Source organism: Falco peregrinus, chromosome 8 (genome assembly GCF_023634155.1).
Source record: "Falco peregrinus isolate bFalPer1 chromosome 8, bFalPer1.pri, whole genome shotgun sequence".
Taxonomy (NCBI): Eukaryota; Metazoa; Chordata; class Aves; order Falconiformes; family Falconidae; genus Falco; species Falco peregrinus.
The window spans coordinates 26,625,045-26,650,582 of record NC_073728.1 but is presented as its reverse complement, the minus strand read 5'-3'; the positions used below and the strand labels follow the sequence as shown (position 1 = coordinate 26,650,582).

The window sequence follows — 25,538 nt, the reverse complement described above, 5'->3', positions numbered from 1 at the left end:
CACTGCCTTACCCGTCCACACTGTGAATGGGGCTGCTGGTGGAGACAGGGCTGGGGGTAGTGAAGGAGTTGGTGAAGGTGCCATTCCTGGCAGGCACCTCCAGGCCCGCAGGCTGGGTGGTGGGCAGGCTCCCTCCCCTGCCTGTCGTGGCCGTGCGTGCCACCGACTCGACGTAGCTCCTGGGCTCTGTGGCAAAAAAGAAGGGGAAAACGGATGAGCCTGCCGCTTGCATGGGAAGGAGGTATCCCTGTTTCAGCCAGTGAAGATGTTTGAGCTCAGCTTCTCCAGTGGCACATTCCTACCCTGTCCCTCTTTCCCCAGGGCTTGTGCAAAAGCATCTCTGGCTCATCTGGGCCTTTAGATTACTCCAAGAGATGCTGCAGACCCCAGCCAGTGCACAGGCAGGGGGCCATGCTCACCCCTTTCCCTGAGGGGGCCACAGCACATGGGACCACAGTCCCTTTGCACACCATAGCCCCTCCGCCCTGCTCTGAGTCAGCGTCCCTCCCCACCCAGGATGCCAAATAGCACATGTCGTGCTCCCTGCTCATCCTCAGCCCCTAAAAATAGAGCCAGTGACTGTCCAGCCTGTGCTGACTCACACGGGACTGATGACGATGCCCTGTGGTCCCTGCCCTGTGTGGCCCACCTATGCCAGCCATCTCCAGCAGCAGACCAGAGAGCAGCTCCAACTATTTCCACTGCAGCATCCAACACTCTCACTCCCAGCCCGCCTTGAAACCAGAGCCCGTGAGCACGACCAAGAAAAGCAATTTTCCTTTGGAGCCACCAAGCAGTCCTGTGCCAGAAGCAGCGGGCTGGGCTGGCCGTTACCAGCCACGGCAGCTGCCAGACCCAGCCCTTCCTCCTCCCTTTCCACCCTGCCTCCTGCTCCATCCAGACTGGTCCCCATCCCTACAATAGCCCCCACAGCCCCCAGGCCCCCCACCAAAAGCTGTGCTGGAGGGAGGGGCTGCAGCTTCAGTCCCACCCCTCTGTGCCCCTGCAGCCATTACACCTCAGCTGGCATGTGCCACCAACTGACTCCATGCTGGGGCACAGCGCCCTAAGTGACACCCACCAGCATCAAACACTATGGGCTGGGCACCCTTGCAGGTCCCTGGCTCCATGCTGGCCATGCCTGAGGCAGCTCCGCAGCAGTAATTAGCATGGCAAACATTATCATTATTATTATTATTATTAGTCATAACAGCCAGGCTCCAGCTAAGGCTGCCAGCAACCCAGCCTGCTCACAGCCAGCAATGCCGATGCACAGCTCCATGTTCAGTGTCGGACCAGGGAGTTGCAAGGAAAAAGACTGTCACAGGTCCCCCTCCTTCCCCCACAGCATCTCTGTGCCCCATCCGCCTGCACACAGGGAAGGAGGAGTTCATCCCTTGGGCTGATCTCCCTGCCCAGCCCTGCCCAACCATCCTAGGGAAGATATGAGCCAAAACCAGACCAAGGACCTTAACACGGGCTGGGTACCAGCATCCAAGGCAGGACACATGACAGGGTCGAGGCACTGCCCAGAAGGACACACAGGGCAGCTGTGAGAAACTCATCGCCACTTAGGTAATTAAATTAATTTCACAGCTACTCAGTTTCCCCCCAGCTCCCCACTCCAGACTAAAATTAGCCAGACTGTACATATGAGTCAGCCTGCAAGAGGTTAAGACCAAAGGGCTGCAAAAATGCCAGCCCCTCCTGCAAAGGTGGGGGCTGAATGGAGGCAGGCTTGGGGAGGGGGGACAGCACACATGTGCCACAGTGAGGTGTGTCACCATGGGCATGAGTTCAAGTCGTTTGGTTCAATATGGGGGAAAAAAAGAAGGGAAAAAAAGAAGAAAAAAAAGGTGGGAGTTTCAGACGGGATTTTTTTAGGTTGAAAAATCTGATCTTGCCTCCTGTTTTTTTCTTGGAAGAGGCTCCAGAGATGGGAAGATGGTGGGAGAATAGAGAGGCTGTGAGTCACCAGGGAGGTGGAAAGTCATTTGAGAATCCCAAATCCAAGTAGGACTGCACTCCAGCCAGAAATCCCCAGCACTGCAACTGTGCCTGTTTTAAAGCCTCCTCGGAGGTGGCAGGCAGGACCTGAGCTCCTGGGCTGCTAGAGCATCCCTTAGCCCCAGGCACAGTCCGGCCACACAGGCGGGGATCTGCTGAGCAGAGCCTGGAGGGCAGGGATCCTTGTGGGGTGTGCAGCTGAGTGCAGAGGGTGCTAAGCCAAAGTTTTGTTTAGCCAAAACACCAGTCCCTTCTTAGGACTACAGGTTCAAACCCCCAGAAACCTTCAGGTTATCAGAGAGGAGGAAGAAGAAGGGCAAGAGGCTGGCGGTGGCCAATCTGCCTTGCCAGCGTGGGGTCACTGGACATCCTTGCTCCGAGTCAGCCATAACACAAGTGGCCTGAACACCACAGGAACAGACAAGCAGCGCAGCTTGAGCTCCTGAGGGTTTGGTGGGAAAGAGAGGAGAGGTGACGTTCACATCTTTGTAGAGTTAAAGCTGGACAGAAATGGTAAAGCTGGGGGGTGGGGGGAACAGGGACTTAAGAGGGAAAAAACTGGTTTTATCCCAGCTTTTCTTCCTTTAATGTATCCAAGAAGCCATCGCTGAAAAATCAGCTCTGGAAGCTGAACGTTTTCTTCAAGCACTTTCTCCAAGATCACACAATGTTCAGGTTTGGGTTATGTACATTTTGAGGAACTCACAGAGGGAAATTCTGACAGCTCTCAGCACCACGGGAAGAATCACAAACTTGCCAAGAAGAGATACCCTTTCTCCAAAACCCATCCTGAACACAATTCCCCATCCTGGCCCCGAGGGCCCAAAGTTTCATTAAAGAAAACAAAACCACCCAACCACTGTTAGATAGCAGGTGGCACCCCAGGGAACCACAGCCACTCCTGAAGCCTCTGTCCCCCCAGGAGACATGCCACCCCAGAGCCTGCAGTGCCTCCTCCATCAGCACAGCCACTCCTGAGCTGACATCCCAGCTCAGCCCCATCCTTGGCATCCCCAAAGAGGTGCAGCACAGGGACAGAAGACGGGGGTGGAATCTGAGCAGACTCCCAGCCAGCAGAAGATGCACACCGGCTGCCGGCGCTGTGCTGCTGCCCAGCCAGCTGAGCCAGCAGCCCACTGGTGGCCTCTGCGCCTGCTGACCTTTTGTGCTGCACTTTGGTTTATTTTTGCTCCAAACAGCAGTGGCAAAGCCAGATCAGGAAGGCAGGAGCCCCAAACCGGGACTGCTTCTCCCAGCTCCCCCCACAAGGCTCATACAAGGCTTGCCACAGCATGCCAGCATCCCCAGCACCCTCTGGCATGGGTGACACACTGGCATGGGTCAGCACACACTGACAAAGAGCTCTCAGCCCCTATGGATGACTGATACCCAACGTTGACAGGCCTCCAGGTCCAATTTGGACATCAGGGAATCCAACACAACACAAGGCACAATGCTCCCTTCCTCGAAAGGGAGCAGGATGGGCAAGACTCAGGCTCCTACATCCCTGAGGGACAGTGCGAGGGAAGGCTGCTGGCACAGACAGTTGGAGCCTGCTCTGAGCAACAGTTCTGACAGCGGGGATGAGCAGGGAGGAGACAGAGAAAGAAAAGCCTTTCTTACCTTCTTCAGAGTCACCACCCGCCTCCCCTTCTAGCTCTGAGAGATGAAGGAGCAGGGGAGCAATGGGAGCAGGAAGAGGAGGAAGAAGGGAGGTGCGAGACAGAAAGAAAAAGAAATCAGAGTTAAGCAGCTTTGCCTTGCTCAGGGAGGGACACACAGAGCACAAAGCAGAACGCCACACCTCCCCGACACTGTGCCCCAAACGGGACACCCAGCCTCAGACACCCCCAGGGTCCACCAGGGTATTCCAGAGATGATGTCTAAAACCCAGGAGGCTGGTTGCAGGTGGGGAAGAGGGAACAGCCCAGCAGGGAGCCACCACAAAGTATTGCTCCGAAAAGCCCAGCAAGGGCAAAAAAAGCATCAGTTCTCCCTTGGGGTCAGAACGAGAAGGGTCTCGCTGGGTGGGCTCAGCCAGGCCATGCCCCCCAGGCTCAGCCAGGTTTTGGGGAGGTTGCACTCAGCCCTGAGATGGCCCAGGAAGGGGCCCTGGGTGCTGGGGAGCAGTGAGGTCTGGCTTGGCAGACTGCTCTGGGGTGCATCCCCAGGACAGCAGGGCCTTTGCACCCAAGGACCACTCTCCAGGATAGAGAGGGCTCTGGATACTGTTCTGGCTGACAGGCTCGACTCCCAGAGAGCAAACCCTTTCCAGCTGTGCTGGGGAGAAGGGACGGAGGGAGGGAAAAACACAGCGCTGGCCAGGAGGCAGGACCGTGGGGTTTTCCAGCCTCCACCACTGAAGACCCTGCTGGGCTGAGGCCCCCCCAGAGCCGTACCACATCCCCCCATCCTCACACAGTCCCAGAGTCCCCACAAGAGGTGACAAGGACCCCAAGGCCACCTGGGCCCAAAAGGGATGCAGAAGTACCTTTCCCAGCCAGGGGGCCCTTCCAAGGGTATCCGCACAGATGCCTCCACACACAAACCACCCGCAGCCCCAGTGCCCACACTCACCTCCCACCGGATGCAGCAGGATCTCAGCCGGGTTGTGGGGTTTCAGCCCCAGTGCTGAGAGTGGGGTCTTGGCCAGGCCGGGGGGAGAACGCACTGTCAGAACAGGGCACACAAGCATTAGTGGAGGGGTTGGAGGTAAAACTTCAGAAAGGCTGTAACTGCCCAGGGGTTCAGAGCCCCCTGACCCACCCCACCCACCCGCTGCAATGGCAGGCTGCTGGGAAGAGGAGATGCCACGGATGAAGCAGCACCTCAGGGAAGGGCCCCAATCCTCCTCTCCATTTTGGGAGAGGGCACAGGGCAGGAGGCACCTGAAAACAAGCAGCCTGCCCCATCGCGGGGCTGGCAGGATGGAAAAAGGGGGCAACTCCCACCAGGGCAGTCCCAGACCCCATCTCCAAGCGCTGTCTCTGTAAGCAAATGGTCCCACCATACAGGCATGAAGCCTCTTTCATTGCCCCTGTGCGAGCTGCCATCCCCCCAACACAGCTCTCCCAAACCTCAACCCCCCTCTGCTGATGCCCACGTCTGGCTGAGCTGGGACCAGGCTGTCCCGGAGCAGTCATCATCCCCATGAAAAGGACAGCAGGACTGCCAAAACCCTCCCACCCTCTAAACCAGCTTGATGGGTGGGTGAGGATGTTCACACAGAGCATGTTCCCCCAGGGGTGGAAATGCACACTTGAGGTCTGTACCCCTGTGCCCATACGTACATACCAGGAGAAGCTGCATATGTACATATGGCTATGGTATGGATGCACCAGCAGTGTGGGGTGGCAGGGTTTTACGGGGCAGGGCAGACCTCCCTGAGCTGAATGTGCCTCCTCTTCCCTCCTGCCCCCTGGGTTTGGCCCATTTCCCCAGTGCTGCATTTTCCCAGGGGGGACCTCCTGGCCTCATCTCCAGCAGGAGGGCCCGGAGGGCACATTCCTCCAGCAGCATCTGAATGTCCCTGACGGTCAGTGCAGGCACGGGCCCACAGCGAGGCCGGGAGGCGGCGGGTGGTGGGAGCTCCAGAGGAAAGCCAGACCTTTGCCCTGATGCCGGGTCCCCCGGCAGCCTGGGGCTGCAGCAGCCAAGCAGCGAGTCCCTGGGAAACCAAGACGGCAGCGCCTTCCCCAGCGGGTGTCCAATTTCCCCAAATCTTGTCAGCCACAAGCCGCAATGTCAGCTCGCACCTCCGCTGGCTGACAAGCAGCAGGGTAGGGTCCCTCCCTGGCCTGGGAATTCCCCCGGGACCAACCTCTCCCCGTGGAGAGGAACTGCTCCCGTATCCCCCGGGGGTCACTTTGGCGAAGCCTGCAAGCTGCAGCTTCAAACTTCCCAGGCCTCCCGGGCTGGCGTGTGACAAAAAGCATTGCCTCCGGGCCACGTCCCCAGTCAGGCTGTTCCCGTCACCTCTTCGAGTGACTCATCCCGCAAAACGAGCCACTGTCCCACAGCCAGGGAGCTGCTGCCTCTGGAACAAGCTCTCCAGTGCCCCAGAACAACAGGGCCATTCCCAAGCTGCCAAGTGCCCTGGGGATGCTCCCACACTCCAGTCACTGCATCCCACGAGATGGGGCTCAAACATCAGTGGGTTGCAGGGGAGAAACAGCAACGGTGCAGGAGAAAACAGTCTCGAGCCCCATCGGCTGAGCTATGGGGGGCAGGATGTGGCATCAGAGGGGGCTGGGCCCAGCCTGAGCATCCCCAGCCCTAAAGCATCCATCAGCCTTGATCCCTCAAAAATGTTTTGGAGGAGGTAGGGGGCTGCTGTCGTTTTGATCGGTTTCCCAGTTGACCAGCTGCTCCGTTGCACTGGTCCAGCCTGAGTCATGCTGTGCCAATGTGAGGCTGCTCATCAGGTTCATCGCTCGAGCCAGCCACACACCAGTCCACACAAACCCACTGTGACTGCGCAGTCAGGGTTAGTCAGAAAGGAGGCATGCTGCACTGGAGGAGCCGAGACAAGCTGCATGCAAACGGCTGGCATCTCCCAGCCATTTCCCCCTCCTGCCCTGGAAACAGTGAGAAGTGGTATGGTGTGTGAGAGTCTGCTCTGAGTCCCCTCCTATTCTTCAGTCCCTCCTGCCTTCCCTCCACTCGCTTGCTACTGCAGTCTTGCTGCCCTTCTTGCCATGCTGGTAGGAAAGATGGGGAGATGCAGAACCAGAACAGAGTGAAAGGATGCTGTCTTTCGGACCCTGCTTCTCTCTTTATCCTGCCTTGGGATCCCATGCAAGAAACACCCAGTAAGGGCGAGAAAAAGCCAACAGGAGGGTGCTGAGCATGGGATGCTGGTGGCAGTGCAAAGCGGCGAGATGTGGAGGAAAGGAGGATGGAGAGAAAGAGTGATTAACATGGCAGTGGGTGTCTGGAGACCAGAGCTGTCTGACCCTTGACAAATTTCTGGCCTACCAAGCCCCTCCGCCTCCCGGAGCCGCAGCACTTACAGGGACTGGAGTAAGGGGGTTGTGGTGAGACGGGGAAGGCTGGGGTGGGGGGAGAAATCTCACCGCCGCTGGAGGGTGGGCTGGTGGGGGAGGCACCCTCCATCTCTTCAAAGGCTTCTTTGTAGCTGTGGAGGTGAGGCTGGGGAGGACAGGAGAAAGGGTCAGTCCCACCCTTATGATGGGCACAAACCTCCAGCATACCCCAAGGAAGGAGCAGAGGGGGCAAAGGGAAGGTTTTCACCTCCTCCCTGCTAACCACCACCACAGAGAGCATCATTGACCCCCAGCCCTCCAGGGTGCTGCAGATGCCAACCAAGCCTTCTCCCTCCCCAGAGGTGTCTACCCCCTATCAGCCACCTACCCACGCAAGCACCCCCCGATCCCAGCACACCTCTTTGGGCCTCCCTCCAGGGTTGGCCGCAATGGTGCTGACCACCTCGGGCGAGAGGATGGTGGGGCTGCGGGGTGAACTAGGCTCCGGCGAGCTCTTCTCATAGTGGCTGTTGCTGGGGGTCCGCTTGCGGGCAGGCACAGCGCTCTCCTCTGGGGGTTTCTCCCGGGACTGCACCCCTGTGGGGCAAGCACAGGGTGGGAGGCGGGTGAGGAGCTGCTGGCCAAGATGAGGACCAGCAGGAGATGCTCTGGGCTGATCTGAGAGGTGTCCCCAGGGCCATGTGCCATGGAGGGAGCTCTGCCCAGCCGAGATGGCAGCTTCAGCACTCACCTGCATCTAACCCCTGGACCAGCATCAACAGTTTTGAGCTGAGGCAGATACACCCTACAGCAGTGGCCTGGGGACAAGCAATAAAGCAATGCAGAGTTGTGGCTACTGGCTGGATTGCTGCACCAGCCCTCCCAAGCATCACGAGACTTGGGCTCAGGGACGACAACCCCCAGCAGTGGGTGCAAGGGGCATGAGCATCCTCTGAGCAGCCCAGCCAGCACAGCCCTGCAGAGCTCCAAGGATCTGGACCTCCCAACAGCATCACGGTGGGAAAAGGCCAAATCCCCAGCACCAGGGCAGCTGCATCCCTGCTCCCACAGCCAGATGTGGCTTCAACCACAGTGGCAGAAAAAGCCTGGTTTTTTGAATCCCCAAGGCAGAGGGAGCATCAGGTCCAAAGGAAGGACTCCAACAGAGGGATGGTGCAGGGAACCCCAACAAACCACTGCTGATCTCCTACTCCCAGCACAAAGCCTTCCTAAAACGGGTGACTGGCATCTCCTCTCCATCTCCCCCCAAACCTCCTTTCCAGACCCCAGAACCATGAGCCACCAGTGACTACAGCCTGGGGAGAAGGAGCAAGCAAGTCACTGTGGGAGAATGTGTTTCTCCAGGCTGTCGGGGTCTGGTAGGTCCCACTGCGATCCCTACAGGCTGCGATAAAGCCCAGAAACAGGGACAAAGCCAGCACAGGGCAAGTGGTCATGAGGCGCTGGGATGAGAGGTGTGACCCCAACTCTCCCAGCACCCAAACACACTCTCCACTCCAACTTGCCTGATGAAGAGGTTAATTAGGGCTCACAGATGATAGTGCCAGGTTCAGTGCAGGGCAACTGCACAGAGCACCACTGGCGCCGCTCGGAGCCCTGCAGGAATCCCATTCTTCCCAGGGACCCACACGGCAGTGGGGTGACCTCTGCTCTCAGACCCACTACTAGCACAGGTGACAGGACCACCCCCTCCACCTTTCCCACAGAGGCAGGGAGCACTCTCGCTCCCCTTGGCCAGCACGCTGGGGGGGGTGGTAGAAGAGGGGGGGTGGGGGGGGTGGGGGGGAAGAGGCCAGCATCACGCTCCAGGAAATGCACTTTTCAAACACCAACTCCTTTCCCACGGGCTGGCGGAGGAAAACCAGCCATCAGCTGCTTCCCCTCACTCCCTGGGGCTCCACGCGGGACCCACGCCTCACGCCCGCTGACCTCCCCTCTTCACCGCCCTGGCACCCACACCAGAGCTTCCCCGGCCCTGGCCCCGGGAGAGGGCTGGGAGCACGGGAGCACGGGAGGTGGCCGGGGTGCATTTCTAAATAATCAGCCCAGTGAATGGCAACAACAATAAAATCGCAGCTCAGGGGGAGAGGCGGCCAGGCTGCAAGGCAGGGGACATGAGCCAACGGGGCCGGCTCCAGCCGCGGAGGCGGCCTGGAAAATTCCACTAAGAGCAGCTTTGAAACCCAACTCCCGATCCCTTCTGCAGGTGCTCGCCGGCGCGGGGGACAGACATGAAAAAGGCCTGTGGAGGAGCGGGAGGGAGGAGAGGGTCCCTAGGAAGCTACCCTGCAGGCATGGGCAGCATCGCATAGAGCCACCCTGTATCTTCTGCCCTGCTCTTCACTTGAAGGGAATGAAGCCCTGAGTTGTGAGCCCAGGGAGAAACAAATTTTGGGGGAAAAACAAAGTAAAATCTTATATTTTCTGTTTGTCTTTCCACCTTGTGTGCCATGGGGTGTCCTGCACGCTGTAGGAGCATTACCAGGAGCATCCCTTGGCCCATCCCAAAGTGAGCTGCACCAACCAAGCACTGCAAAGAGGCAGGGACTGGCTCCTTGAGTCATGCATGCCTGCCTTGCTTTGTTTTCCATTTGGGAAGCACAAACAGCAGCTCGCTAGGACCCTGCTGTCAGTGCACATCCCACATTTGCAGCGTGGGACTCCCTGCATGTCACCCAGCTGCAGGGTGCTGGATCTGGCCCATTGGGACACCCAGGAGCTCACTGGGCTTTGGCTGCTCCACCCCCCAGACATGGAGAGCAGCCGGGGCCATGGGGAGGGGAGGGAGGAGAAGGGAAAAAAGGGACTCATTGTTAGGGAGCAAAGAGTGGGAAACTTCACAGGCTGCCCAGAGCAAAGCCTGGAGGAAACCCAGGCTCTGAGCACGGCTCCCCCAACCCCCTGGGTGATTTATGGGCTGGAAACTACACTTGAAAAACAAACTCTCCTTTCCCCAGCTCGCTGTGCCCCCTTGGCAGACATACAGCCTCCCTTAGCCACAGTACTTCCACCGGCCCCCCAGGGGATGCCCAGCTCAGCTGCAGGAGGGAGGGAGTCCCAACCACAGGGAGGGAACAGCAGCCTGCACCCCGCTCCCCACCCCAGCCTCCACCACCTCTGGCACTACTACCCTTTCTATTGCCCATTTAACTCCCTAACCTGACAGCAACTCTCCCCCAGCAAGGTCCTGCCCTTGGACTCAGCACAGCTCTAGGACTGGGGAAAGGCAGGAGCACAACAGCCAGGCAAGGAGGAAACAGGAGGGATTTAAACCCAGGTGGTTTTGCAGCTGGGAAGCTGGGTTTTGGGGCCAAATCAGGAGGCAGTGCTTTTTGGGCATGAGATGTTGGAGCTACTGCCAGACAGGAGCTGGGCAACACCCCTAAGGTGAGAAGGCAAAGCAGCATCCTATGGCCCTCGGGATGTGGCACCCAGCAGTTAAAGCCAGACTGGGATACACAACGCCCAGAGAAAAGAGAGATGCAAACTTGCTCCCTGATTGCACAAGGAACAGCAGCAGATGTTGCCATGTACCGCTCTCCACCAGAGCCCAACTCACCCTGTCCCACCAGGCACAGACACATCTACTGCTCCCCACCTCCCAGCCTGATCACTGCAAATGGGCATGACAAAATACCTTACTCTGTGCTGAGGAATGGGAGGGTTCAAACCTCTTCGGTCCTCCTGGGGAGAAACCCGAGGTGCCAGCAGAGAGAGAAAGGTCATCCAGAAAGCTGGTGACTCCCCAGCCCACTCTTTCTTCCCAGCCCCTCTCCATACCCTTCCTCCTGCTCACCCCAGGACAAGTGGGTGCAAACCAAGCACCAAGTACGTCCCCAGCACCTGTCACCCAGGGCAGACTCACCTCCAGGGAGCACAAGTCACATCGCCTAAACCCCAGCCTCAGCAACTCACATTCTGTGGCTGCAAACAGACCCACGGGGAACCCCTGGCTGAAGCAGGTGAGACCCTGCTGGGCCAGGAACTGGCTGAACCTGGGATCTGTGGAGCTGCACCCCAGCCCTTGTCTCCCCGAGGAGTGAGCCACATCCAGGACAAAGCTCAGAGGGGCTGGTGTAAGCACCTAGGCCAGCAGTGAAACCCCACCAGAGAGCAGTGCCAGGCTTGGATGAGATGCAAAACCAAGTGTGGACAGGGGAGTCTGTACCCAGGGCCAGGGGCTCCTCCATGACCAGAGGAGGTCAAGGTGGGCCCTGAGCATTACTCTGCTGAGAAAGGGGATCAGTTCTGCATGGGGAGGGTCTCCCAAGCCTCCCTCCATCCCACATCCATGCAACACACAGAGCACTCAGCATGCAAGGATAGGGGAGGAAGAAGGGAGGGGTGGAAGGAGGGAGGAGAGAGAAGGGAAAAGGAAGAAAGGATGTGATGGAGGAATGGACAAGAGGGAAGAAGGATGGATGGGGAAGGCTGGAGGACAAGAAAGGAGGGAGGTGGAATGAACAAACCGGAGGAGAAGGACCGTTGCTGGTTCAGAGAAGGACGGGGGGCTTTGGTGCTCTTGTTGAGGTCCCTGAGCTTGGCGTTGTACTCTGCCAGCGTACCAGGACAGGGAGCGCAAGGAGGGGGGAAAGTCACACGGGACAGACACGGTTCCCCATGGGGAAAGGAAGGGGCAGACAGGACAAATGTCACAAGATACAATAGGGAGAGAGAGAGAGAAAACAAGAGAAAATATTAGTTGGGCTCCAACAGATGAGCCTGGGGTCACCTGGGGGGTCCGAGGGAGCTCAGACCCTGCTTGGAGCTGCTTCCCCATCACCCAAATTGCCTGTCTTCAGGCACCACTTAAACCCATATGGGAAATCAGTGGTGGCTCCCAGCCACACATGGCCTTGTGCAACACCACAAACATCCCATCACTATCACCTTGGGAATGGCCCTGTGCAGATCCCTTCCATCAGGGGATGCCCAGGGCTGGGACAAGAAGGGATGACCCCAGACACCTCACTGGGAGATGAAGGGGACTTGAAGGATGGCAGGACCGGCTCCTCTCTGCAGGGAGGTGCTAGGGATGCCAGTGCTGCCCTGTTCCATCTCTTTCCCTCCATCACCAGTGGGAAGTGGGAACAGAAGCACTCCCCTGCAGGCCATGGAGGAGGTGTGAGATGCTCCTCGTTGCTCTGCTGGGACACGCAGGCAATTTATAGCAGCAGGGAATGTAAACAAACCCATCCGTGCCCCACCATCCCCATCGGCTGTCCCCTCCCAGCACTGGCTTCAGGACACCTTGTTCCCGCCGGAGGTCAGGCTGCCCACCAGCACTGTCCCTGCCTCAGCATAGACGGCCCAGCTCCAGCAGGGACAGGTGGCCACAGGCTTGGGATGACCCCAGGACGCCTCTCCCCCCCCAGGAAGCCCAGTGGCTGCAGGGGGATGAGAGTGACCCCAGCCCAGCCTTGAGAACCTGATCCCAGGGTTGGGGGGGGACGGATTTTTCGGTAGGCACCATCAAACATTCATTTCCTACCCACTCCAAAAACTGTTCCTCCTCTCCTGAGGACTCTGCTCTTTTCCACCCTATATTTTCCCCTCCATGTTTTTGGGGAGGCATCTGCTCCTTATAATATTCAGTCCAGACATACAGCATGGTTTGGGCATCTGTGTGCCAAGCCCTGGGACCCTCTGTGGATCTGGCCTGCACCACCGAGGTCAGGTTCAGATAGATGCAAAGTTCCCCCAACACCTCTGCAACCCCCTCTGTCCCTCTCCCTGCTGCTGGCACCCTTCTTGCCCCCAACCTCCCTTGGTGCCGCAGTGACTCAGCCCCCGTGACTGGGAGGTTGGTGCTGTTGGATTTTTCCAGCCAGGCCTTTTCCCCCTCCCTCTAATGCCAGGCGAGTTTCTGGACTGAGCGCAGAGCTGGAAGGGACGGAGCTGCCAAGCCCCAGCATCACAAGCTGGCCCCCAGCCCGGCCGCAACCCCAAACCCTTCCCAAATGTCACTCCGCAACTCAACAACTGCAGCTGAAGCAGCAGGGAGGGAGGGCACTGAGCTGCCACAAGGCCATGGCACCTTCCTCCTGGGAGGCTGGGTCCCTCTGCATCCCCAAAGCCCCCAAGCCGGAGCTACAGGAGGGCAGGGAACTGGAGGACACAGTTTCCCCTCTGTGGCACAGAACAAATGCCTTCATCCAGCCATGGCACAAACATCCAGTGCTGCGCCCAGCCAAGCACTGCACCAAACCCTGTTGGCAGGGCTGGGAAATGCCTTCCCAGCCCCGACTGCTGCCCCGAGGCCAGGGCCAGCTTCAGACAACCCCAGGCCAAACTGGCTGGGCAGAAATGCTGCTGCCAGCCTGCAGCCTGTCCCCTACTCCAGCAGCACCCCAGCTGCCTGGGGAGGAGGTCTGAGCACCAGACCCAGCACTCCCAGGGGGTAAGCAGGGCCTGAAATGAGGGAGCAGCCCAGCTACATTAAACACAAGGCAAATGCTCTGCTGGGACCTTATACCAGAGCACACTCCAGGCAGGGACAGCATCTTGTCTAAAGTGGGGTCCAGGCAGGACACCTCAGCCAGAGATGAAAACACCTTCCCAAACATGGCCATATTCTCCCCAAAGGGCAGAAATTCCTCCAGGATCCAGTGAGCGGCCCTGCTGCAGGTGACAGACCAGCCTCATATCCCAAAGGGGTGAGGATGGGGGCGGGGGCCAACCCCCTCGGCCACCCCTTCTCCCCACCTCTGGGTGATGCTGACGGTCTCAGATGGCAAAGACGGTCTCAGCAAAGGAGAGTGGCACAGGCTGCCCCCCTGCCCGGTGTGCCCCCACGGCGGGTGGCTCAGTCCCAAACCCAGATCCAGCACGGATGAGTAGTCGCTGCATCTCCCGTCCCCGGCTCCACCATGCATACCAACCCCGCAGGCTCCGGCTTCTTGGGACATGTGGTCCCCCCCGTCCCCCCGAGGAATCAAAGCATCCTACCTGCCACCCTGTGGGCCACCAGGCCCTCCAGATTCAAGGGCTCTTCTGCTGACCTCGACAGGTCTTCATAGCTCTCTGGTCCCTTGAAGGGCGTCTGGGTTTGTGCTGGGACGGTGGGGGAAGGTGGGGAGGAGACAAGGAGCTGCTGAGACCCGACGGGGCTGTAGGAAGTGCTGAGTGGGAGGATGCCCATCGGTGTTCCAGGTGAGGCATGGCTGTAGCTCCTCGGCTCCGGCACTGGTGCTGGCTGGTAGCTGTACGGCGAATACGTTTCCTGGTACTCATGCACCCCGTAGTCTGGCTCTCCAGGAGAATAGCCTTTGCCCCCGGGCTCAGAGACCACGGGGCTCACAGAGGTGCTGAATGACCTTGGCTGGGCCACCTGCGGAGCTGGCCGGCTGTAGATGCCAGCAATGGGCTGGGCCGAGAGGGAGGAGAGCAGGGGTCCCACCGGCTTGTCCTGGCGGGAGGTGGCAGGCACACTCTGTGACTTGTGGACGGCAGGCGCGAGGTCCAGCATGAGGACATCGAGGGCTTCAATGGACTGCTCGATCTCCCGGCGGGAGGGTGCCCGGGGAAATTCAGGCATGCTGTGGCTGTGTGGGGGCACCGGCTGCAGTGGGCTGGGCTGGGGGCTGCAGCTGGAGACACTGGGGCTGTGGCTCTCCACACTGCCCTCCTGCAGCCGGGAAGGCGGCCGGCTCCCTCCTTGCTGCTGCCAGGAATTCAAGCCCCTTTGCACAGCCTCCCGGCTGCTGGTGCTGCGAGCCGGGGCCTGGGGCAGTGCCGGGGTCGCATCGTACTTGGCCGTGTCCACCGCTGGGAAAGACCGGGAGCGGTAGGTGCCAGGGGGGTCATAGCCATACAGGTAGGGCTGGGAGCCAGGCAGTGGCTGGGGCTGGAGCCAGCCCGAGGTGTGGGATCCCGGCGGGCGTTGCGGGTAACCAGCCAGGTGCTCCTGAGCAGATGCTGAGGGCCGCAAGGGAGGCAGCGGGTCACGGACGTGGTGGCCCATCAGGGCGTTCTGGTTGTTGTAGGGGTAGCCACCGTTGGAGAGTGGCTCACCGTCGTACAGCCCCTCCTTCGGCAGCTTCTCAGCCCCATTGCAGCTCGAGGGGCCATTGGGCAGGGAGGAGAGACTGCCCACCCGGGGTGCCTCCTGGTAGCCGGCCTCGCTGGCAGTGGTGCCATCCAAGGAGGAGAGTGTGCCCAGGCTGCCCACACTGTGCTCATCCTGGTTGGGCAGCTCGTCGTCCAAGATATCTGTCTCCCGCTCAGCCACCAGCGCCGCGGCATTCCCATTGACGTGCACCTGAGCTGGCACCACGTGGCGGCCCAGCATGGTGGGCAGGCGCGCCGGTACAGAGCTGGGCACGTGGTTGTGCATGGGTGGTGCGCTCTCCAAGCCAAAGCCAACAAGCAGACGATCCAGCTCCCGCTTCTCCTCGGGGCTCAGCACCGCCTGGCCACCAGGCGCCCTGGGCGCCCCCGGCTCATCGGTCCGGTCGGTCTTGGTGGAGGCGGTGGAGTTGCCTGAGTCGCTGCTCACCGAGAGCGTGTGCTCAACGTGGTTGGGCGCTGCTGAGAGGGGGAGGCGGGTGGCGTTGACAGCACCAGTGCTGCCGTGGAGGGAGTCTTTCTTCTTCACTTTAGCGTAGAGGCTCCCGTCCAGGGGCCCTTGTGTGTGCCCAACCTCTGCAAGGGGAGAAACGAACACGAGACCCCAGATCAATTGCTGGCTTTCTGCATGGAGCTAATGGGTCCCATTAGCCGGTGGTTTCGATCTCTTCCATGCCGCCGGAATGCTTAACAAGCAGCATCACTGTCTCCTCAGCACCCTCCGCAATCCCACGGGCGCCACCATGCAGAGACACCGGAGCCAGACCCCCCCATCCCCATGCACCTACGGCCTCCCGCCCTGCATGCTGTCCGGCCCTGCCCTGCAAGCACCGCCTGCTCCACTGGGATTCACCAAATATCCCCACCCTGGTCCTAGGCATCCTTCCTGGCAACTCCCCTCCACGGCAGGCAAGGGCTGGGGCTGCCCACACAGTCAGCCATCATTGCTCCACAGGGCTCACCTGACCTCAAAGGGCCACATAGCACCAGGGAGGCGAACAAGGAGGTGGGGGAGATGCACCACAGCCCGTAGGAGGATGGGCTGAGGCAGTAAGGATCTGGCCTTGTAGCTCTGTGTATCTCCAGCTGGATGAATGTACTCAGCCCACGGGTGAAGGACAGATGAACCACGGACCCATCTTCCTTCTCTCTGCCCTCTCTCCCTCCCAGATGATGCAAAGACCCAGCCAGCTGCCCATCCCTGACATTTTCTTCCCTGGCTACAGACAGACTCCCACCCTTTCTGTCCTTCCCCTTCCCTCTCTCAGGCCAGGTGGATCTGCCTCAAATCATTCCTCACTGCCCTGAAGCTCCCTCGCAGGCAGTACCTCTGCCCAACCCCAAACATGCAGCATCTCCTCCCCAGGAGTTGCCGAGCACCCTGGCACCACGATTCAAGGTCGGTGTGAGCAGCTGGCTCCACCCCACAGCCCCAAAAGGCTGGGAGGCAGTCAGGGCACAGCAGCATCACCACCAGCAACCCTGCACCCCAGCTCCAAGCCCTCTCCTCCCACAACCCCCAGCATCCCCAACACCACCACCAGCTGCACCCTTTAAACCTTTCCAAATGGGGCAGCCAGATTTTGGGGGCACAGAGGGATGTCAGTCACCAAGACAGCAATGCGGACAGCCCTCAGGCCGTGTCCCCCCCTGCCAGAGTGTGTGCAGCACCGGCCAGGCTTCAGACTCTTTGTTTTTCCAGCTCCCTGCCGAGGTTTCCTGGAAGGGCCCACGAGCAGCATTAAACACTTTCTTTTGGAGGAAAAAATGACTCTTCCTTGGCAGGGAGCCAGGCGGCTGACTCAGGAACGGAAGACGGCCCTAACGCGATAGTGTGAAATCAGAGCGCTCCTATCTGCAAGCAAAACACTTCCGAAAGCCAGCCCTGAGCAGGGACGGCTTAACCAGTCCCACGCCACCACACCCGTGCCCCAGCAGCTCCTGCACCACCAATCCCCCTCACTGTAAAAGAGGAGGGCAGTAATACCCAGCATGAGTCTTATCAAGTCAGGGTCCCCTCCTCACCACTCATTTTCTACTCTCAAATCCCCATCGGCAGCATCTTAAGGACACAGCCAAGCCCCAAGCTCCCCTTGCATTGGAGATGCCCCAGGACTGTACAGGAGGGTCCTCTCTGGGCACTCGGTGCAGGAAAGGATGAGGATGGGGTCCACAAATTCTCTGAGAGTCTCAGAGCTCCTTCAACCAGCTAGTGTAGCCAGGAACCGGGAGTGTTTGACTCCACAACACCTCCCGTACCAGGGAAACAGGGGAAAGAGGGAGGGAATCTCATCCCGTGGAGGCAGAAAGGAAAAAGCAGCATGTCCAGGGACAGCATCAATGCCAGAGAGGCTGAGACATTGCCTGGAGCTGAGGAAAAGGCCCAGCCCTCCTGTCTGATGGCAGCGATGGGTGCCGGCCTGTCCAGGAAACAGGGCAAGAGCCAGGATGGGGGCTGGGATAAATAGGGCAGGGGAATAGAAAGAGAAAGGGACTAAATAAATATAAATGAAAGCACGTGGCACCAAGGGAGAAAATAGATGGGAAAGGCTTTAATTAGACTGTGGTCTGGGTACTGCCCCATGGCTGGTAGAAAAGTCTTGAAGCAGGGTCAGGATGGGGCACGACGCAGTTCACAGAAAAGCCAGAAAGCCCTGAGTGCCCCATCCCACCCCACCTTCCCCAGATGCTCCAGCCAGGCGGGGACATGGGGGGTCTGGTGGCCCCCACTCTAAGAGCAGTACCAGGGTAGTAAGCAAGGATGGCATCATGACACCTCCACCGTCAGCCAAGCCCTCATCCCATGGCTCCTCTGCCCCAGCTCTGACTGTCCACCCTGTCCTTATCCCCAGACATTCCCTGGGCTCTGACACCAAGAGCCAAATTCTGCTGTTCCCCACCACTCTCAGGCCCCCTCCACCACCCCTGGGCTATGCCATCACTCACATGACTTTCACCTGAGAAGGTGAATAAAATCCCCCAAAAAAAGACAAAGGGAAGGAGGGACAGGCTGCCTTAACTGAAGCAGCCATCCCCAAAGCAGCAGGCTCCAAGGTCCCAGTTTGCAAAGTGTTTGCAGGTCCCAGCAAGGTCAGATTTTGTCCCTGAAGGTCAGAGCAGCTCCAGCCTGCCAGGCTGTGCCATCCCAGCGTGGGCTGGGTTTGCCCAGGGCTCAGCCCCAGACGCAGCTCTGCTCCAGCTCTATCTGCTCCAGCTGTATCGAGGCAGCTGGGGGAAGCACTGTGCCCAGTCTGGTCCCACCACTGCGGCCAGGCTCACTGCCCTGGCAGGGCAATACTCTGCCCTCTCCCTCCCCAGCACCATGCGGCTACACCCAGGAGAAAAACTGGTCCAGGGCACTTGTGACAATGGGAAGGGGGGTCAGCTTGCATCCCCAAAATCCCAGCCATCTGCCTCATGCCCAGTGGGGTGCACCGTACAGCATCATGCACCAGCATAAATCCTGGCTGGGGCTCTGCACCAGTGCAGAGGAAAAGGCTGGGGCACCACCAGGTCTCCCCTTGTCCTGTCCCCAGCAGCATCCCACCTGCTGCCTTCATGCCCCACCACCCAGAGCCCGGGCCTCAGGGCATCTCTGGAGCATCAGCTGGCAGGGAAGATCCTGGGGTCCCAGGACCCTTTGTAGAGTGAAGGATGAGGGCTGAGTCCCATGAGGAAGAGCTCAGCCCCCTTCCCAGCTCTGGTTTTATCCTGTGCCCAAATATGATGGCAAGAAGTAACCCCAGCCCCTGAGCTGTGAGTCACCACAGCCATGAATTCCCCACCCACCCCCAGCCCTTACCCTCATCCCCTCTGGCTCAAATAAAAGCAAAGTCAGGACTTACCAAAGGGGACCGGGAAGAAAAGATCCCAGGTGAAGAGAACAAGCGGGCAGCCAATATCCCTTTCCTTTGCCCCTTCCAGCCCCAGAGCCTTCCAGGGGACCCGCTGCGGTGGCAGCTCAAACGGCGTCCGCAGCCGGCTCCGTGTATCCGTCCAGGACAGGAGCCGACGGCCCGGAGCTGGCTTTGGTTTGCGTTTGTCCCTTTCGCTTTGCTTTCCCTCTGGCAAAGGGAGCTACTCCCTCGCCAGCGCCATGTCCCACGGGGCCAGCGAGAGGGGCACCCCGAGGGCTGCGGGGCGCCGGAGGGGCTCGAATGCGGGGTACCCCCGGGGCACCGGGTGCCGGAGGGGAGGATGGAGGAGAGGAAGGCGGCAGAGGCAGGAGATGGGCTGGAGGCTGGAGGTACGGCTGTGCTCCCCTCCGCCCCAGACCACACAGGGACTAGTGGGAGGGGAAGGGCAGAAGCAGCAAGGCGGCGGGGGGCCGCCCCAGCCTAAGCCCCCGCCCGGGTTAACCCCAGCGAGGTGCCGGGACAGCCGTGGAGGGAGGACAGCCAGACAGACAGCTCCTAGCGATGCATATTAACTACTTCCTCCACAGGCAGGGCTGCGCCGGGTTAACTGTTTCCTAGGCACGACAGACAGACGGACGGACCGACAAGCTGGACAGCCCACTCACCCCGCACCGCGTGCTGAGCATCACCCCACTGGACGACCCCCCCAGCTCCAGACCCCCAGCCTTGCTCAGCTCCTGAGTGCACGCATCACACCTGTCCCCCAAAAGCGGTGACACATTCGGGGTGAGGATGTCCTTTCGGGCCACACATGATGATGCTGTAACCCAGCTGGGTCTGCAAACCCAAATGTCTTGCTGGAGACTTGAGTTTCTCCATCTTAAATAAATACGCAGCCGAAGAGGAGTGGAAATCTGCTGTGGCCAAGCCACCGACCCTTCCAGTGCCAAACCCAACCTGTTTTCACAACCCCCCCTCGCTGCCCACCCAGCACCATGGCACAGCGTGGATGCACCAGCACTGGTTTCAGGATGGCACATGCCGCCCTGTCCCATGGCAGGAGGCACGGCACAGACTCCACCCGCCCTGGAGCTGCCTGCCCTCATGCTGCTCCATTCCCAGGCAAAACCTGTGCTGGGATGGTGCTGTCAATTCGCTGGTCCAGGTAACAGTGAGTCCACCCCACGTTCGGGCCCCTGCTTGAACCTGTGCTCAAGCCTCCACTCCTCGATTGATTCAGTGTAATCGGCAAAATGCGAGGCTCCCTCCACTCTAATCCCCCAAATCGTGCGTTTCCCACATCCCCACAGATGACGGCAGGGGATGAGAGCAGCACTTCTAGCCAGCCCACTGACTCACAACCTCGTCTGCTCCCACATGGCGGTGCACACCAAGTCAGCATCCTCCCAAAACCTCTGAAGTTTGCTTGCTTCTCTGACTTCTAATTTTTTGCCCCAATTGCACAGCTGCAGGCAGTCTGCATGAGGGCAGGCCAAGAGCTCCCCGCTCCAGCAAGGCTGCCCGGGGACAGCCCCAGTCCCACACACGCACTCCAGCAGGTTTTGACTTTAAGGACAGTTTAAAGGGGGAAGAGAAGGGACTGAGCTTCCACCAGCCCACCCCTCTCTCCCTGCATCTTAGCCCTGCCTGGTTCCCAGTCCCAATGGGACCAAATCCCATCACCCTGCTACATCACAACCCCAAATACCAGGTCAGAGGACAGACTCTGCCCTGGGAGCAGCCACCCTCCAGCCGAAATGTCTAGCCAAACCCGTAGATGCTCCAGCATTTCTCCCATGGGGAATTACCAGAAGCAAGGGGAAGAACACTCCTTATGGATCCCCATGTAGCCCAGCCAGGTCCCCACTGCCCCCCAAAATGCGCGCTCCACCAAGCCTTTACCTTGCCGCGGCTGGAGTGGAGAGCGATGGAGAGGGGCGGGATGGGGAGGGGGAAGCAGATTCTTTCAGCTTTAGTCAGCTGGCGAAGGCGAGAGGAGAGCCAGCGGCTCCCCTCCCTGCAGAGCCCAGCCAGGAGACGGATCCAGCCACGGCGGGGGGAGCAGCAGCCCGCCGGCAGCTCCAGCAATGGATTTAACAGCTCTGGCCTGGCCCATTTGGCTCTCCGCCTCTGCACAGCCTGGCTCACCCTCCTGGGCAGCATCAGCCCTAGATAAGTGGGGCAGGATTTGACCCCACTAAGAAGGATGTACCCCACAAGATGCCCACCCTCCTGGGGGACAAAGGGTGACAGCAACCCCATCTAGGGTCTTGCCTCCCCATGGAAAGGTGCAGGATCAGCATCCAGCTAGATCTGGGAGGCTCTGGAACCCCCCAACTTTTGCCACATGGGGTTCAGGCTCTGCTGTGACCTCCCATCCCCAAAGGGGTGGGATGCTCATCCCACGCCCCACCCCAGCCAGCCCTGCCCTGTGCGCGGGCCTGAGCTGCAGGGACGCCCTGCGCCAGAACCATGACTCAGGTGGGGATTTAGCAAGTCTCCTGCAGATGTTGGATTTGGCCAGGCCCCAGCGACCCCACTTCCAGCCCCGGTAAGAAGGGATGGCGGGCAGGGCCAGCCTGCGGTGGGGACTGGGATGGTACAGAGCTGGGAGGTGAGGAGTGGGGATGGATGTTGGGTGTGGCAAGACCAGCCACAGTGGGTCCAAGGGCAGGTCATTACAGGGAGCTCCTGTGTTGGGCACCCATTTGTCTCACACCACACCAGGATAGTAGAGGCTGGTGTCCCCCGGCCACGGTCACATATCCAGTCCCCTCCACCCGCTCCATGCCGGCCCCAGCACTCTGATCTCCACCAGTATTGTTTTTCTAGGAAAAACCAAACCGGGCCATAGATGTTCCCCATCCAGACTTGCCCACCCGCCTCTGCAGTACCCCAAAAATTTCTCTACAGCAACCCTCCAACCAGCTCAAAACCCAGCAGTGCCGCATCCAGCCACAGGTCCCTTCCCTTCCTGCCTCCCTGGAGGTAGCCTAGCCCCCCAAGAAGAGCCACCACAGTGCTGACAAAGCTGAACACCCTGGATAAAGGACATCTGAACCTCAAAAACAGCCAAAGGAAGAAGTGCCTCATCACCACCCTTCAGCCCTCAAACACCCTCTCACCCAACAGATGGCTATGGGGACTGCAGCAGGAACCTACCACACAGACAGCACCAACTCCAAAGCAACCTCCAAGGAGGACAATGGAGAGCATGGAGAGCTGCTTGCCTCCCCCACTCCACGTGGGGATGGATGATGAGCAGTGAGACAGGGCTGTGGGGGTATCCCAGAACACCCCACTCTTACTAAGGACCATGGAGCAGCCTGAGCTTGGCAGACAGCAGGGACCCTGCCTGGGTAAGGCGGGTGGGTGAGCTTCCTGACGGGACCAGCCTTGGCCTTGGGGGTGGTTCGCAGAACAACCCCCGTCTTCTGGGTCCCCTCAGCCAGAGAGCAAGATGTGGGGGTTCAGATCCCCCTCTCATGCCCCCTGGCTTGGGTGAGCTCGGTCAGGTGGCAAACCTGCTGCAACTCAGTTTCCCCTTTCCCAAGCCCCCATGGACAGGGACAACAGAGGCAAGGGGAACACGAGGACAGGACCATGCCCAGCCATCCACCTGCTCATCCAGGTTTGGGGTCCCACAGGGTCATCCCACTCCATCAGGCACCCCCCCAGCCCATATGTGTGCCCCACACTGAGACAAAGCTGCCGGAGAAAGGGCATCCACCTCCACTGAGAGCAGCTGCAACCAGCAGAGACGCGGCGCAGGGGGGACCCACCGTTTGGCAGGCGATCCCGATCCCGACGGCCCGGTCTGCGGTGCCAGTCTGCAGGGAGCCTTCGCGGAGCAGCCGGGACAGGCAATGGCAGGGATGAGGAGCAGCGGCTGATCCCACCCCGGCGTGGGTGCTGGTGCCAGCCTCACCCCCCTCCGCCCCCGGCTGCCGCTCGCTCGCGCCTGGTGGTGCCAAAAATGTGGCGTGCAATTCCCTGACCAAATAAGGCGAGAACAACCACAAACAGGGACCCCCCTCGCACAGCCAGGCACCAGGGTCCCCATCCCAGCCTGGAACAGGCTGGAGAAAAGGAAAAGTGCCGACAGAGAGGGAGGAAGATGAAAGCCCCCTGAGCCCGTGCTGGCTCTCTCCACCACTGCTCAAGGTGCCCCATGGGGCAGCCAGGGGAGACCCCAATAGATGGGCTGTCTTGCAGCTGCCTGTGCTGGCATGGCTCAGAGGGCAGCCTCCCGTCTGCCACTTCATCCTCTGGCAGTCCCAGCTCATCCCCAAACTGGTGCAGTGTCTGCAAATCCAAGGTGCCCTCATTCCCCATCACCACCATCCCTCCAAGGAGGACAGCCCAGGCAGCGCATGGAGGGACCTCTGGAGCCCTGACACCTGCCAAGACCCCCAGGAGGCAATGAAGAGGACCCCTGGGGTACCTCTGCAGCCCTGCAAGGGGCTGGGAGTGCGGCAGCTCTGCCCTGGGGGCCAGAGGGGAACACACAGGCACTCAGGTCTCTACATGCAGAAGGGGACTGCCAGCCTGTCCTGCCAGCTCGGGGCAGGGGCAGAGTCATGGTCTGAGCTCACGGTGGGGACACATGTCCCCTCCCCTTGGGCTGGACCCACAGCTCCCTGCTGCATAGCTGAGCCCATGTGTCACCAGCTGCCTGTTTACTGCCCTGTGCCAAGGCAGGTGCCCGTGCCAGTGCCACACAGCCACCTGGGGTCTAGCCCCAAGTCCTCACTGTGAACAGAGACCCCCTCACCCACCCCAGAGACCCAGAGACCCCACCCTCCCCAGCAAGCCCAGCTGCCCACAGCTCTCCCTCAGAGCAGCCGGTGACCTTCAGGGACATCGGGGATCGCAGCTGTCCTCACTACTGGGATGCCTGTCCGGACCAGGCCAGGAAAGCTCAGGCATCTGCTCAGCCACAGGTGGCTTCACTGCCGGGACAGGGGCCCACCACCCTTTGACATAAAAGTACTGCCTGTTCCTGCCAAGCGGGTGAGAGTGGCCGATTTGCTGCATCCGGATGGGTGCTCAAGGGGCTTTTCTCAGCTTCAAGCAATGGTGCAGACCCTCCAGGGCCAGTGAGGCATCCTCATCCCCCAGGGGAAACTGAGGCACAGCTATGTCCTGCCATGCTTGCACTGTGAAAAAGGACCTGGGAGATCCGTTAGGTCCTGCTCCCAACAGACCTGAGGTTTGGGTTTCCCAAAGCTCTGAGACATAAACCAGGGCTGGAACCTGCTCTGTGCAAAAAGGGCTTTGAGAGCAAAAGCAGCAAAAAAAGAGCCTGTGCTCCCTGGCACCACAGCAGGAGGGGAAGTCCACCAGGATCGTCCTCTCCCATCCTGTGGGCATGCTCCTCCCAGCAGCAGCCATTCACCTACAGCTCTGCTGCACATCAGCATCCCCTTCCCTCAGGGCGGGGGCACGGGTTTCCCATGGGGACACTGGCCACAACCGCCCGTGAGCCCTAACCTTTCTCCAGGTTCTTGCCGGGCAGGGGTGGCTCAGCCCAGGTACCCTCCGCATTGTCCTCACGCTGAATGTTGAAGTTCTCGTAGGAGTCCCACCGGATGAGCGGATCAGATGTGTTATAGTCCACAGAAACGCTGGGCCCATTCTCCAGGTGTTCCATGCCTGGGAAGAGGCAGGACAGTCAGTCAGGGTGATGATGGAGCCACCATGGGTAGGACAGGGGGAGAAGATGGAGGGAAGGTGCAGGCAAGGGGAAAAGGGCAGCAGTTGTAGGGCAAGGCAGGAGTGTCAGGTAGGAACAGGACCACCAAGAGAGATGGATCGTTATGGGATGTACACCAAGACCCACAAATAAGACATGCAAAGCTGGCTGGGGCTTTTGGAATTGCCTAGGGACAGGCAGACAGCAAGTGTGACTAGGTCTGTGCTTTTTGGGCAGGGGGTCCTGTGTTTCCAAGCACCCCCTCGCTCTCTCCCAGGCCAGCAAGCGTTGCAGAGAGCAGCCTCCTGGGGAAGAGAGCGAAAGCGATAGGGCACCCATGGGTGCCCCTAGGTCAGCATCATTGCCTGGACCCCTCATCCCACCCTGGTGACAAAGGGACTGCAAATGGGACAAGGGAAGGTTGCAAGGAAGGCAGCAAGGGATAGAGCTGGGGAGTGGGAAAGGAACGAGCATCCAGCTCCGAATCACGCAGCAGTATATCAGCCATACCTTGGATCTTCTCAGGGCCATAGGAGAACACAAACTCCACCTTCCCGTACTCAGGGAAGCGCTCATCTGCCAGGGAGAGAGCAGAGCAAAGGGACCGTCTCCATCCATCCTCCCAACAGCACCCAGATAGCAACCCCAAACAGGCCTGCAGGCCAACTCAAGGCTGAGAGCTGGTAGAGGACATCCCAGCATGCAGCAGTGCATCTCAGCCCCCAAACCAACCCCGAGGCAGCCCTTCCACATCAATACCAGTTTTGGCAGTGAAGGGGATGATGCTGCCACCGGTCCCTGAGTAGCACCACACCCTGCCAATGGAGAAGGGGTGCCCTGCTTTATCAGGGGCGGATTTGGGGTGGGTGCCCAGATGTCCTCTGATGGGAGCAGCATCAGAGGGGT

At 59.6% G+C, this 25,538-nt stretch overlaps 1 protein-coding gene across 7 annotated transcripts in view; it reads right to left on the bottom strand.

Annotated features, from left to right (window-relative positions):
* TNS1 (tensin 1) overlaps nucleotides 1-25,538 on the bottom strand; it is a 55,076-nt gene that overhangs the window by 11,741 nt on the left and 17,797 nt on the right. For 2 of the 7 annotated variants that reach the window (XM_055812290.1, XM_055812292.1), the window contains 8 exons: nucleotides 25,143-25,208; nucleotides 24,431-24,592; nucleotides 13,962-15,656; nucleotides 7,411-7,589; nucleotides 7,020-7,158; nucleotides 4,585-4,677; nucleotides 3,631-3,666; nucleotides 12-186 (listed from right to left, as the gene is read on the bottom strand). In XM_055812290.1, the coding sequence (XP_055668265.1) occupies nucleotides 12-186; nucleotides 3,631-3,666; nucleotides 4,585-4,677; nucleotides 7,020-7,158; nucleotides 7,411-7,589; nucleotides 13,962-15,656; nucleotides 24,431-24,592; nucleotides 25,143-25,208 (2,545 nt within the window). The remainder of the gene's footprint in view (nucleotides 1-11; nucleotides 187-3,630; nucleotides 3,667-4,584; nucleotides 4,678-7,019; nucleotides 7,159-7,410; nucleotides 7,590-13,961; nucleotides 15,657-24,430; nucleotides 24,593-25,142; nucleotides 25,209-25,538) is intronic. The other 5 variants (XM_055812293.1, XM_055812291.1, XM_055812294.1 and 2 more) reach the window with 5 other exon arrangements.